Genomic DNA, 12,463 nt, shown 5'->3' on the forward strand with positions numbered 1-12,463 from the left:
GACACTTTACAATCAATCAAGTGAGGAACAGATTTAATTATGTAAATATGAAGGAGACAAATAAGATGAACCAGTAATGGACAAGGAGTTGCAACTTATGGTGCTGAGGGAAGAATTTTCTGAGTAGTTGATAAGACCTAAAAGGTTGAAAAGAAAAAACAGCAAAAATGTCCTAGGCAGGGAGTAAAATATGTGACTGTGTGCAGTGATTTTGAGGCAGGAAACAGAATGTTGGGGAGATTTTTAAAGCCTAGTGTGGCCAGAATATAGTGAGCAACAGAGGGAGATGTGGTTACAAAGTCTAGCAGGGGCCAGATCATGCAGGGCCTAGGGAAGCCACTGAAAATTGTTAAGCAAGGGAGTGATATAATCCCTACCCCTTAGGTTTTCTGAAGATTATTCTGCCAGATTAGTGGAAGTGCAAGAACAGAAGTAGGGAGACAAATAAGGAGGCCATTACATACATCTGAATCAGAGATGTGGTTAATTAATTCAGGAGTGAATAATCAGGAAACCTGTACGTGACATCTCAGATTAAAAGATGAACACAAGCTAGCCAAAGAGGGAAGGGCATTTCAGGCAATTGAAAAACATGTACAGTGGCATTAGGTCCCAAGACCATAACCTATTCCAACACTATAAACAGCCTGGTATGGCAGTAGCAAAGGATATGTGGCAAGAGTGTAATCCAAACAAGAAAGTATGGTACCCTGAACTTAAGCCAGTGGTGGTAGGGAGGAAGAGGCAGGGTTGTATCCATATGGTCAACTGTAGTGAGGTGAGGAAAGAGGAACTTGGGATAACCGAGTTTCTGGCTTTGAGTGGGCAGATGACAGTGCCATTGACTAAAATAGGGAGAACCAGGGCAGTGGGAAAGATGAGTTCAAGTTTATACATGCTGCTGTTCTGAAAGAGTCATCTATATAGTAGGCAGCCGGATATATGGAGTTCTCCAGCTTAGAAAGAGGCTGAGGCTGGACATAGTTTGGAAACCACAGGTGAGTAGGCAGTGAGTAAAGCCATGGGAAAGACTAAGCTTACCAGGGAAGTACAAAACGAGAAGAGCTTATTAGTCCAGAACCTGGGACGCACTGGCACTGAAGGAGCAAGAGTTCTAAGATGGGTAATTTTATTGTGAGACATACGGCACATTGTAGGATGTTTAGCACCATCCCTGCACTCTACCCACTAGATGCCAGTAGGACCCACTCAGTGGTGACAATCAAGACACAGACATGTCTCCAGACATTCCCAAATGTCCCCTGGTGGGGGGGGGGGAGGGGGCAAAATCACCCTAGTTGAGAACCACCAAAATTAAGAGGAGTCTCCAGGATGCTGACAAAGGAGGGTTATTGAATGAACTTCCTTTTGCAAATGTTTTATTCAAAAATGACTGACATACACAAAAATGTATAATCCCTCCCCCAATATAGGATTAGGTGTCACCCACCAACATGCCCAAAATCACATTAAGTGATCAAACCCAGACTGGAACCTGACTTTTATAGTCTGACTCCAAAGCCTGTGCTCTAAGCCTAAATCACTTAACCCCTAACTCCATAAGGTCTCCATTAGGCTTCAAGTGCTGTGAGGAGAGGGCTGATTCAGTCTTTTTCATCATTGTAATCCTAGCATTTGGCTCTGACACTTAGCAACAGGAGTTCAAATATTTACTGAATGAGTCTCACTTCACACTTAACTCTGAAAATATGCGTTATTCATAGACCTACATTGAGGTATTTAACATTGATAGCTTACAGACAACACGTTAGGGCACCAAGGGGAAGATGCTCCCATCCTGACAAGAAATCAGCAGCAGTGGTTTTGAGAATTTTGTTCCCCAGAACAGAGGCTCTGCCATCAACCATTTCACTTGCATTAGCGGAAAGTTCCTCTCCTATTGCCTCCTTATCCAGCACATCCCATGCCGCATTGAGGCCTCAAGGAGATGGGGGAAGAGGAGTGGAAACAAGAATGGAATGGAATATTTTTATTAAATGAACAAATTATAACTTTTGACAGTATCATAAACTGGTAGTCATAGGGAACAATTTTCTATCAAGTAAGCTTTTTAAAAGGTTTAAACCTCTAACCTCTATTCAAAAATGTTGGCCTAGGCTGGGTGCAGTGGCTCACACCTTTAATCCCAGCACTTTGGGAGGCTGACGGGGGTGGACCACCTGAGGTCAGGAGTTGAAGACCAGCCTGGCCAACATGGCAAAACCCTGTTGCTACTAAGAAAACACAAAAACTAGCCAGGAGTGGTGATATACATCCGTAATCCCTGCTTCTTGGGAGGCTGAGGCAGGAGAATTGCTTGAACCCAGAAAGCAGAGGTTGCAGTGAACCAAGATCATGCCACTGCACTCCAGCCTGGGCAACAGAGCAAGACTCCATCTCAAAAACAAAAAGATGTTGACTGGGCGCAGTGGCTCGTGCCTGTAATCCCAGCATTTTGGGAGGCCGAGACGGGTGGATCACTTGAGGTTAGGAGTTCAAGACCAGTCTGGCAAACATGGTGAAACCCTGTCTCTACTAAAAATACAAAAATTAGCCGGGCATGGTGGCACATGCCTGTAAATCCCAGCTACTTGGGAGGCTGAGGCAGGAGAATCACTTGAACTTGGGAGGCAGAGGTTGCAATGAGCCAAGATGGCCCCACTGCACTCCAGCCTGGGCGACAGAGCGAGACTCCATCTCAAAAGAAAAAACACACACAATGTTTTAGGAACTTGAATAGGTGCCACCTACTGTATATACCTACCTCAGCATATTTTCCCTCACTAATTGGCCCCAATTGGTACCTTTTTGATGAAGGGACTGTATGTCCACAAATTCCTGCTTAAATATTGTGGGAGATCCCTGCAAGGGCTAAGCCAGTGATGTCAAATACTGTAATAGACATTGCTAACTGATGTACATTTTTCTGATGTACATATCTACATATGAGGCTCAGAGATATAGCCTCAGAATATTTATCAATATTTCAGGCAGCCACATCATTTCCAAGAGAAAATATTTCATCTCTGCCTAAAGCCAACCTTAGAGGTAGCCTGGAGGATACAGAATTCAGGGGATACCAGCAACACCTAAAAGGTTTAGCAGAAGGACATCTTCCCCGGATGAGTATCTAGGTCCAGGTATGCTATAGAAGCCTAAAAAGTAGAATGATGGGAAATCCATAAATGCACTTTAGTCAGTTCAACCTACACACTTGAACATCTTTTTGTGTTGCTTGGAAGCCACGGAGGGAAGCTATAAAGCAATATGAGAGTTGAGAAAGTTTGCCACTCTGGCCGACCAGTGGCTCAAGCCTGTAATCCCAGCACTTTGAGAGGCCAAAGTGGGCAGATCACCTGAGGTCAGGAGTTCCAGACCAGCCTGGCCAACATGGTGAAACCCCATCTCTACTAAAAATACAAAACTTAGCCAGGTGTGGTGGCGCATGCATGTAGTCCCAGCTACTGTGGAGGCTGAGGCAGGAGAATCGCCTGAACCTGGGAGGCAGAGGTTGCAGTGAGCCAAGATCGTGCCACTTCACTCCAGACTGGGTGACAGAGCAAGGCTCCGTCTCAAAAAAAAAAAGGTTTGCCACTCTGAGTGGAAACCACTTTTAATAAGGTCAAGTAATGCTCATACGTCATGGACCTCAAATTTTTCTTAACCTAGCACCATCTGTAATTCTCTCACTCCCACCAACCACCCTAGGGAAAGCTTGATACGGAACATTTTCAACAGATTCTGACATGGACTTAAGCTTTAAGGAACAGGGAGAAGAATGTGTTTTCTGCTCTAGAGTGTTGTCTCCTTCACCGCAGTTGAGTTGCTCACGGCCTCCATTTAGCAATTCAAGGTACCTTTGTGGGCTGGTCTTGAGGCTCGGATTTGCCATATTGATCTCTACCCAAACTTTAATCAATCAGTTAATTCACTTTTGCTTTGTTATTTCAGCTTTGAAGATTATGAAACAGATGAACCTGCCTCTCCCTCTGAATTTGGAAACAAAGGCAATAAAATACTAAGTGCAAGCCTTCCAGAGAAATGCGGAAAGCTTCAATCAGTGGATGAAGAATAGCTGCCGGTGTCTACAATGAAACGAAGATGTGTATTTTAAATGTTTCTTTCTTGTGAAGAGATGTTCTCGTTTGCATACTGCTTTTTAAAGACTTTGATTTCTCCAAGTGTGTATCTGCACTAGGAACTTTGTTTTTAAGCAATAGGTCTGGATACACATTTAACTTAGGAGGCTCCTCCAATTTGCCTCAAACCTCTTACGGAGCTTCTCCTCAGAAGTGGTACCATCGCCTTCCAAAGTCAGCACTCTACACTCTTGAATGTACCAAGGATCTCTTGGCGACAGTGCCAAGCACGGTTCTCTACACAGGTGACTGAAGTTGCCTCTGTGTTGGCTGGCATCCCTGAGTCCCCTCCGGGCTCCTATGGAGCCTAGAAGAAACCTTCACTTGCAGAAAACTTGAGTCAGAAAATTCTGGAACTTGAAAAAGTAGTAAGGGCCTCCAGAATTGACTTAGCCCTAGTAATAAAAGCACTGCCAAAACATCTCAGAGACTTCTTTTAATTATATGTATACTGGAGTTCAAAGATCTTTAACTTACCTGGCTTAATGTAATTTCACAGTTACCTGCCAAACTACTAGTCACTTTACATCCTCAGGTATTGTAACCACTGGGCCTTCCAACTTTGCTGGCAAGCTCTGGTAACCTCCCTGACTGTGGATCTTATATAAAATCTCAAGATAAAAAAACACTTCTTAAATGAAGTATAGAATTTGACTCATACTTGGAAAAAGCCCTTTTAACTTTTATCTTTTATTCATTGAACTATTGAATTATGTATTTAATTTCCAAATTAGTTGATAACTTTTCACTTCCTATCAGAAGGCCTGCTTGAAGACATAAAGGAATAATGATACATTAAAATTCTTACTAGATATATTCCTTCCTCCCAGGAGTATTAGACTAGCTAATAGTAAAGGCCTCAACGTTATTCTTTACTTCATGTTGAAAACAATTACTACAGATATTTCATCCACCTCAGTATTTATCAAGGAAATGGAAAATGATACAGCTATAAAAGAAAGCTGTTATTTACTGTAGTTGTAGATGTGTTCACTACAGAATCCTACATTTTTCAGCAGGCCACAGTCCAGCCAAATCCTATAATATCCTTGAAAAGAAACTATTAAAAAGGATAGACATTTCTGATGTAAGTAAAACCCCCAAGCAACTTAATATCCATCTGTCAGTCATCAACTTTTCCCCTAGTTTTTTAAACTAGTTCTGAAAGTGTCAAGAATAGCTTCCCTTTCCACCCTACCTAGGTTCCCTCCTTGCTGGCATAAAGGCCAAGCAGTGAAATGAATCTTGGGTTAGAGTTATGGTAGGCAAAAAGAAAAGGAGAATTTAGGAAATAAATATGCTATAAACAAGGTACAGTACAGTGAGAGTTAACAATCCTAGGAATCCTGCCTGTCACAAGCTCCCAGTTCCCTGTCATTTTATCTTCATGATTAGAACTGATCTTCCATTTAACTATTACAGAAAGCAGTAACTATTGCAACTAATAGTTCACACAAAAGAATTTAAAGCTTAAAAATAATTTTTAGGAAACACAATATTCAAAATCTAAACACACTGATAAATTATTAGGATTAAGATTATTTATGTGATAAATGAACTCTCCTACCAATCCATCCAGCCTTTACCAGGGAAGAAAAGCAATTATTTCATTTCAGATAGAAATACAAAAAAAAAAAAAATACTTTTCTTAGAAGCCAGATATGGTTTAAATGTTTTATTATCCATAATGATCTAAACTAATAAGAATCACCAAAAAGTAAAAATTCAATTTTACAATATACATTTTTTTTTAACTATTTGTTACCTTTTTACCTTGGTTCTCCTTACTGAAGTCCTCTTGCTTTCACTTTGATCTGGTTTTTGAAGTCTCTTAATTATTGGCTGGGCATGGTGACTCATTCCTGTAATCCCGGCACTTTGGGAGGCCAAGGGAGGTGATCACTTGAGCCCAGGAGTAAAGACCAGCCTGGGCAACATAGACTCCGTCCCTACAAAAAATAAATTTAGCTGGGCATGGGTGCACATCTGTAGTCCTACCAACTTGGGAGGCTGAGGCAGGAGAATCGCTTGAGCCCCAGGCTTCAAGGCTGCAGTGAGCTATGATTACGACACTGCACTCCAGCCTAGGCGACAGAGCAAGACCCCATTCTCTTACAAAGTCTCTATTATAAAAGTACATCCATCAATACCATTCCATTTAAGATGGGCTATTGTAATTTACCCACATTATCACATTTTCAGGAATTATAAGAATGTGTTTTATTGTACTCCTTCCTTGGAGCTGAATGCAAGGAATGTGAATTCTGAGGAATTAAGGTAGAATATATTTGACTTTCTGGTAAAGATCATGGTTAAGTATAATCATTACTGCCAAACTGGAATTTTCAAGTTGTTATAATATCCCAGGCCCCTTGATAAAAGCTGAGGGTTATCATGACCTTAATGCTAATTCAATGAGAAATGAGTTTAATAGCATAACATTACCAAGGTAATCAAACTAACAGAATTCCATATATCTTCCCTGCATCTTGTCACTGTGTACCAAAGTGTTTATAAAACTCTAGATTCATCAAATGAGATTTGCTCAGCTTTTTGAAATGTTAAGATGTGTTTGGAGAAGGCTGCATGACTTTGTTTTTCCCTTTTAGCAAAACTAAATAAAGTTGTCAAATATGAATCATGTTCATTAAGGTAATTACTACACACTTGTGCTTTTAATCATATTTGCACCTCATTTTTTTGTCTGCAAGAGTAACACTGTAAACAAGCTTGAATGTCAGAGAATAACTCTTTGAGCCCATGTGAAAACTACAAAGAAAGGTCTTTGTAGTAATGATAATATACTGAGAAATGATTTCTTCAGGAGATAGGGAAGAGGACCAGGGTTTGTGAATGAGGCGGAGTTCACAGGAATCAAGGCAGACTTTAGCCTCATCTATAATGCATTATTTTAAAAGAATGTGTAACGGCATGTTTTGGGGTACCTAAATTTTATTTCAGAGGCAAGGTCTATGTTGCCCAGGCTGAGTTCGAACTCCTGAGCTTAAGTGATCCTCCCACCTCAGCCTCCTAAGTAGCTGAGATTACAGGCACACACCACTGTGCCTAGCTTTTAATTTTTTTAAAAAGAGAAAAGTATAAAATACCATCCAAGTATTAGATTTGGTTAAAATACCATACTTTGAACTTAGTATTTTCTAAAGCATTTCTATTTTTTATCTACAATATGGTTATGGACAATTTATTTTTCATCTGATTCCCATAAAACTTTCACTCTTCTTCAACAAGGTCACCATGAAATTGTTTTAACTAAGAATACAATGAAATAAAAGGAATTCTTTATCCCTAGGACCATACTACACCTCCTCATGGAAATGCAGACTTAATAAGGCTAACCAAAAAGATAAAACTGTCAGCTCTAAAACTATTACCTAAGGTAAAAGATCATTTGATCATTTATATTAATAACAAGGACTCAACAATTCAGGATGTGTCTTATTAAATGCTGCTGTTCTTTGGTGGTTTCAAATCCTGATGAAGTAAATCCAGTTACTTCAGTAATAATCTCTCAATCATCCCTCGTTAGCCATTTGTCAGCATTCCTAAGTAACTCGTGGTATAAAGAAAAATAATATAAAAATCAAGGCACTGTGATTACTCTTCCCCAGATGTATATAATACAGACCATTCAGAGCATGCTATCCCAAACTCTTCAGTATTCTACAACATAGAATTAGAAAACTATCATTTATTGATAGATTTAAGGTGTAATACAGGTTTCCAAAAATGTGGCAGTGAGAATACCAGCATAAAAAAGAGAAACTTGTGCTAAAAACAACCTGAATTCATCATTGGCAATATTACATAACAATCAAGGCCCTCACATACTAATGATTTCCACTTTGTCTATATTGCCAACCTCCCATGCATCAAAAAAAAAAAAAAAACCACAAGATTATCAAACTTGGGAAGCAATAAAGTACTCTATGAATTTTAAGATCATAATATTATGAAAGTTTGGTCGATTTGCAAAATATATCCTCATCCATGTGTACAATCTCATTTCTAATCATTTTTGCAGTGATCATTAGTGAATAAAGAACAGATTTACAACTTTATATAGCAGGGCATCTGGGTTCAACACAGAACTGTTACAAACGTTAGGTAAATACATGTTTCATAAGACACTGCTAACACTTAAAGGAATTAAATAAAATTCCAAATCTTGGAAAGCAAATAAAGACAAGACAACTAAGAAGCATTTTCCACCATTTACTCTTGTTATCAAAAATAGTTCAACTCTTCTTGCAAAACAAAAACAAAATAGTACATACTGGACACATACATCACATTTTTCTTCCTATGGCTTTAGCCCACCCCCACCCCACCAAAAGAGACCAAAAAAAAAAAAGAAAAAAAAGCCCAACAACAACAACAAAAACAACTCTACCTGACCACATTCACAGAAAATGACACCAGGATACACTACAAAACAGAAGGAGGTGTCATCTGCTCTGTGTCCAAAGGTTTCTTCTCCATGTCTTGTACTAGGCGAGTAACCATCATTGAACATGCCGTGTGCCAAATCAAAACATAACTTCAGCATATGTCAGATCTTACTAGAGATGGTGAACGTAGTAGAAATTGGAAATTTTCCAGCAGTATTTTTCTTTAAATAAGCACTGTCAAAGCTGCAGCTCTTCTTTTAAATCACAGGTTATTTCATTACACCTAGTCAGTCCTTGTTTTATTTGGGCTGTGCTCTTTCAAGCAACTGACTAGATTTCCCTTCAACAGAATGTTTGTGACTCACTTGTCTTCCCCATAAAAATTAATGGGAAGAAGTGCATTTAAACTGAAACATACTTTGTGCTTTACATGCAAAAGAGCATTCTAAAGAAAATCCTCCTAGCTTCAACCTACCTAAATGCACAGGCTTTATAAAAAGGCATTCTTATTAGGCCTCTATAAAGAAGCCTTCATAATGAACAGCACCCTAAAAAAAAACTAGGAGCATATTCAAAATAAAGACTGTGGCAAATAAACTATTAGAGAAAATAAGTCAAAGTGGCGGCCAGTGGCAATAAGTACAATACACAAATCTGGGCAAGTCTGGGAGCATTATTCCGAAATTATTTTAAGTAAATCCCAATTACTAAATAAAATCTTTTTATAATTTTAAAAAAATTCTGTCACATACTACATAGTCTAAATTTAATTACCTTCAGAATAAAACTACTCTCCTTCATTTATCCAATTAGAACACTGCTCAAAGTGAAGGAGGGATTTAGAATTTCTTCCCTAGAAATGAGTAACAGCTAAACATTTGTAGTCTGACAGAATTTTACTTTTTAAAAAGATTTCTTAAACATTCTAATGAGGGGGAATTTTTTTTCATAATACTGCTGATTTAAGAACTGCTACATACACCAGTAGCCAATATTTCATGATCAGAAATGGTATGATGTCAGCACAAAGGTTGAGCTGGACACATCAGCTTTCCAACAGGAGAAACATCAATGGCATGTGAAGGCAGCACTGAGTTTCCTGAACTAATGGCTACTTTTCCACAAAAAAATTAGCACAATCTTTATGGACTGACTAGATACCACTTCCTTACATTTAATCATAAACTTTGATTATGCACAAAGCATGGCCATAAACAATGAGGTTAATGTTATTTTTCTTGCCAAAGTTCATTTTGTATAAATCAGTTGCATCAGCTTTGTTCTCAAACTATGAGGTTCTGTAAGAACTAAGGACATATAGTTGTAGGGTTACTCCTCCATTATCTGCAAACTATTTCCCCGACACTAACACATATAACTTAGCAATGAAAACACTTGATACAAGTGATCTATATGCAGGAGCTCCGGCAAGTTAAACCAACAAAACCATAGCTGCCGTAAAACTGTAGCTATTTCCCTACCAGGAGTAGGTTTAAAAGACCCACTGATTTAACAGTCGAATCTCATGTCTATAGCTTCATCCAAACTTTTATCATCATGTGTACTGGCAGCTAAAAACGTCGTTACTGGGGACCCTGTGACATTTATTACACTGGTGCTGGTACTAGCGTTACGCACAGCAATGCTAGTCACATTAATGCCCAAAGTGAGCCTGGTCTGCTCCAAGGCCTTTTCTGGCACGGCAAATGCCTCCAGCTTCTTCTCCCCATTGGCCATATAGGAGTTTTGGCAGCCACGACATATACAATCTAAGCAGGCTTTGCGGTTAGAGTAGCAAGGGCAGCGTTGGCCTCGGCATGTAAGAACACTTGGATTTTGAGTAGCACGCCCACATTTACACCCTTTCTTTTCCTGGGGTTTTTTGTACACAGTCTTGGTAGGACTTCCTGGCATAAAATGATGACTAGGAATCTTTTCCTTTACTGCTTTGTCTTTTTTAAGAATACCTGGCTTGGTTTTAGAGTGAGATTTCTTGGATCCATGTTCATGACTCTTTTTCATGCTTTTAGTAGATAAAAGTACAGTTTTGCTGATTTTAGGCGTTGTGCCTCCATTGGGAACAGTTGCTATAGGTTGAAGAGAAATTTTGCTCTCCCGTTTCACTGTCACAGGAGCAGATGCCCCCAGTGTTGGGCCTCGGATAATGGTAGAAATTGGAAGTGGCTGAACTTTCTCACTGTCGCTCTCTGATCTGGATCGTTTTCTATTCAATTTTGCTATCTTCGGAGTTGCTGCTGTACATGATAACCCATGAAGTGCAGGACTGGTGGACATAAAAACATTATGGCTAAGAGACTGGGAAGAAAGCTGCAGAAAAGGTCCATTGGATACAGTGGCTTCCAAGTTCGGCTGCAAATTAGGGCAACAGACCTCTGTATTTGAAACAGTTTCTAAGCTGCGGAGTACTTCCTCAACACTCAGTAACAGAGAGTCTCCAGGTTTTATATCTTCACTGAAACTGCAGATATCAATGCCTGTGGAACATAAGTCAGTGGCTACTGTGTCACAAACGGGTGGCAGGCTGTCAGACAGATCCTCAGTTTTTATGTCAACAGTATTACATACGTCAATCGTATTTGAATGTTCAGGTGAAGGAATATTTATACCAAATCTATCTATTGAAAGCCCATTATAAGTAGGCAAACCATTGATAACAGAACTGCCAATAGCAATGCTGAGGGTGCTTTCAGACATTGGAGATAAACTAGCTTGAGGATCAGTTGTGGGTTCTGAGGTTGAAGGTAAAGGGGAATGTGTCAAACACAAAGTAAAGGATGAATCTGAGGGTTTTTCTGTCTCCTCACAAAACAATGATCCATCATTAAGCAAAGCCAAAATATCAGAAGAACAGTCAACTGCTTCTATTATATCCCGTGCCAGTGTAGTCTGTGTTATATACTCGCATAGTTTTTTGTAGCAGTTCACTAGGATGCTTAACTGCTTGTTTTCCTCAAACTGCTCATAGTCTTTGCACCAGCTACAGGAAGGTTTCATCATCATTTTCTTGCCTTTACAAGTTTTGCAGACATAATGTTGGCAGGTGGAGTTGGTGGGTGCAATAGGATCTTGTAGCAAATGTCCTAAGGGGGAGAAGGAGGAAAGCAAAGATTTTAGTAAAATAAATTTACCATTTCATAAACTGAAGTTTAGATGACATAAGTAGTCTATCAAAATTGAGATGAATTAAACTCACTAGACCAGATAACAGAAAATATATCTTAGAAGAAACGGAAGAATCTTCAATTAGCTCGCTTGATTTCATGCCATATTCCCCATTCAGTTATCTCAAACCAAAATCATCCTTGATTCTGTGTCTCTCTCCCCAAGCAATACGTTCTGGTCCACCTTCTTATCCTCTTCCTCCAAAGGCTATAAAGTTAAAGAGGTGAAGATCAGACACCAGAAGCACAAACTAGGGTTAAAACCCTTTGGATAGCCAAGTGTGGTGGTGTGTGCCTGTAATCCCAGCTATTCAGGAGGCTGAGGTGATGGCTTGAGCCCTAGAGTTCAGGCTACGGTGAACTATGATCTTGCCACTGCACTCCCGCCTGGGTGACAAAGCGAGACCCTGTCTCAAAAACAAAACCAAAACCCTTTGGACCTCAACCTAACACAACATGGCAATGCTACAACATGCTGAACAAAATCATATTGATTATTTTGTGCTGGACACTGGGGAAACAGATATGAGTAAGAGAGATTTAGTCCCTGCCCTCATAAAAGATAGTCTTGAGGGCATTCATCAGTAGAAAAGTATCTTCACAGAAAAAAAAAATTTTTCAACCAGTTTTTAATGCATATATACTAATCATAAACTTTAAAGAAAAAAGATCAAAATGTCATTTCAGGCCGGACACAGTGGCTCATGCCTATAATCCCAGCACTTTGGGAGGC

General features: G+C 39.5%; 2 protein-coding genes across 9 annotated transcripts in view; one reads left to right on the forward strand and one right to left on the reverse strand.

Moving 5' to 3' along the window:
- PPP2R3A (protein phosphatase 2 regulatory subunit B''alpha) overlaps positions 1-6,777 on the forward strand; it is a 182,182-nt gene extending 175,405 nt beyond the window's left edge. For all 6 annotated transcript variants that reach the window (XM_034957441.3, XM_063602939.1, XM_034957444.3 and 3 more), the window contains one exon: positions 3,952-6,777. In XM_034957441.3, the coding sequence (XP_034813332.2) occupies positions 3,952-4,075 (124 nt within the window). In that variant the 3' untranslated portion in view covers positions 4,076-6,777. The remainder of the gene's footprint in view (positions 1-3,951) is intronic.
- Positions 6,778-8,356: 1,579 nt separating this feature from the next.
- Positions 8,357-12,463, reverse strand: part of MSL2 (MSL complex subunit 2) — a 50,342-nt gene continuing 46,235 nt past the window's right edge. For all 3 annotated transcript variants that reach the window (XM_055110509.2, XM_008976071.6, XM_003822496.6), the window contains exon 2: positions 8,357-11,649. In XM_055110509.2, coding sequence (XP_054966484.1) covers positions 10,058-11,569 — 1,512 coding nt within the window. In that variant the 5' untranslated portion in view covers positions 11,570-11,649 and the 3' untranslated portion in view covers positions 8,357-10,057. The remainder of the gene's footprint in view (positions 11,650-12,463) is intronic.

Source organism: Pan paniscus, chromosome 2 (genome assembly GCF_029289425.2).
Source record: "Pan paniscus chromosome 2, NHGRI_mPanPan1-v2.0_pri, whole genome shotgun sequence".
Taxonomy (NCBI): domain Eukaryota; kingdom Metazoa; phylum Chordata; class Mammalia; order Primates; family Hominidae; genus Pan; species Pan paniscus.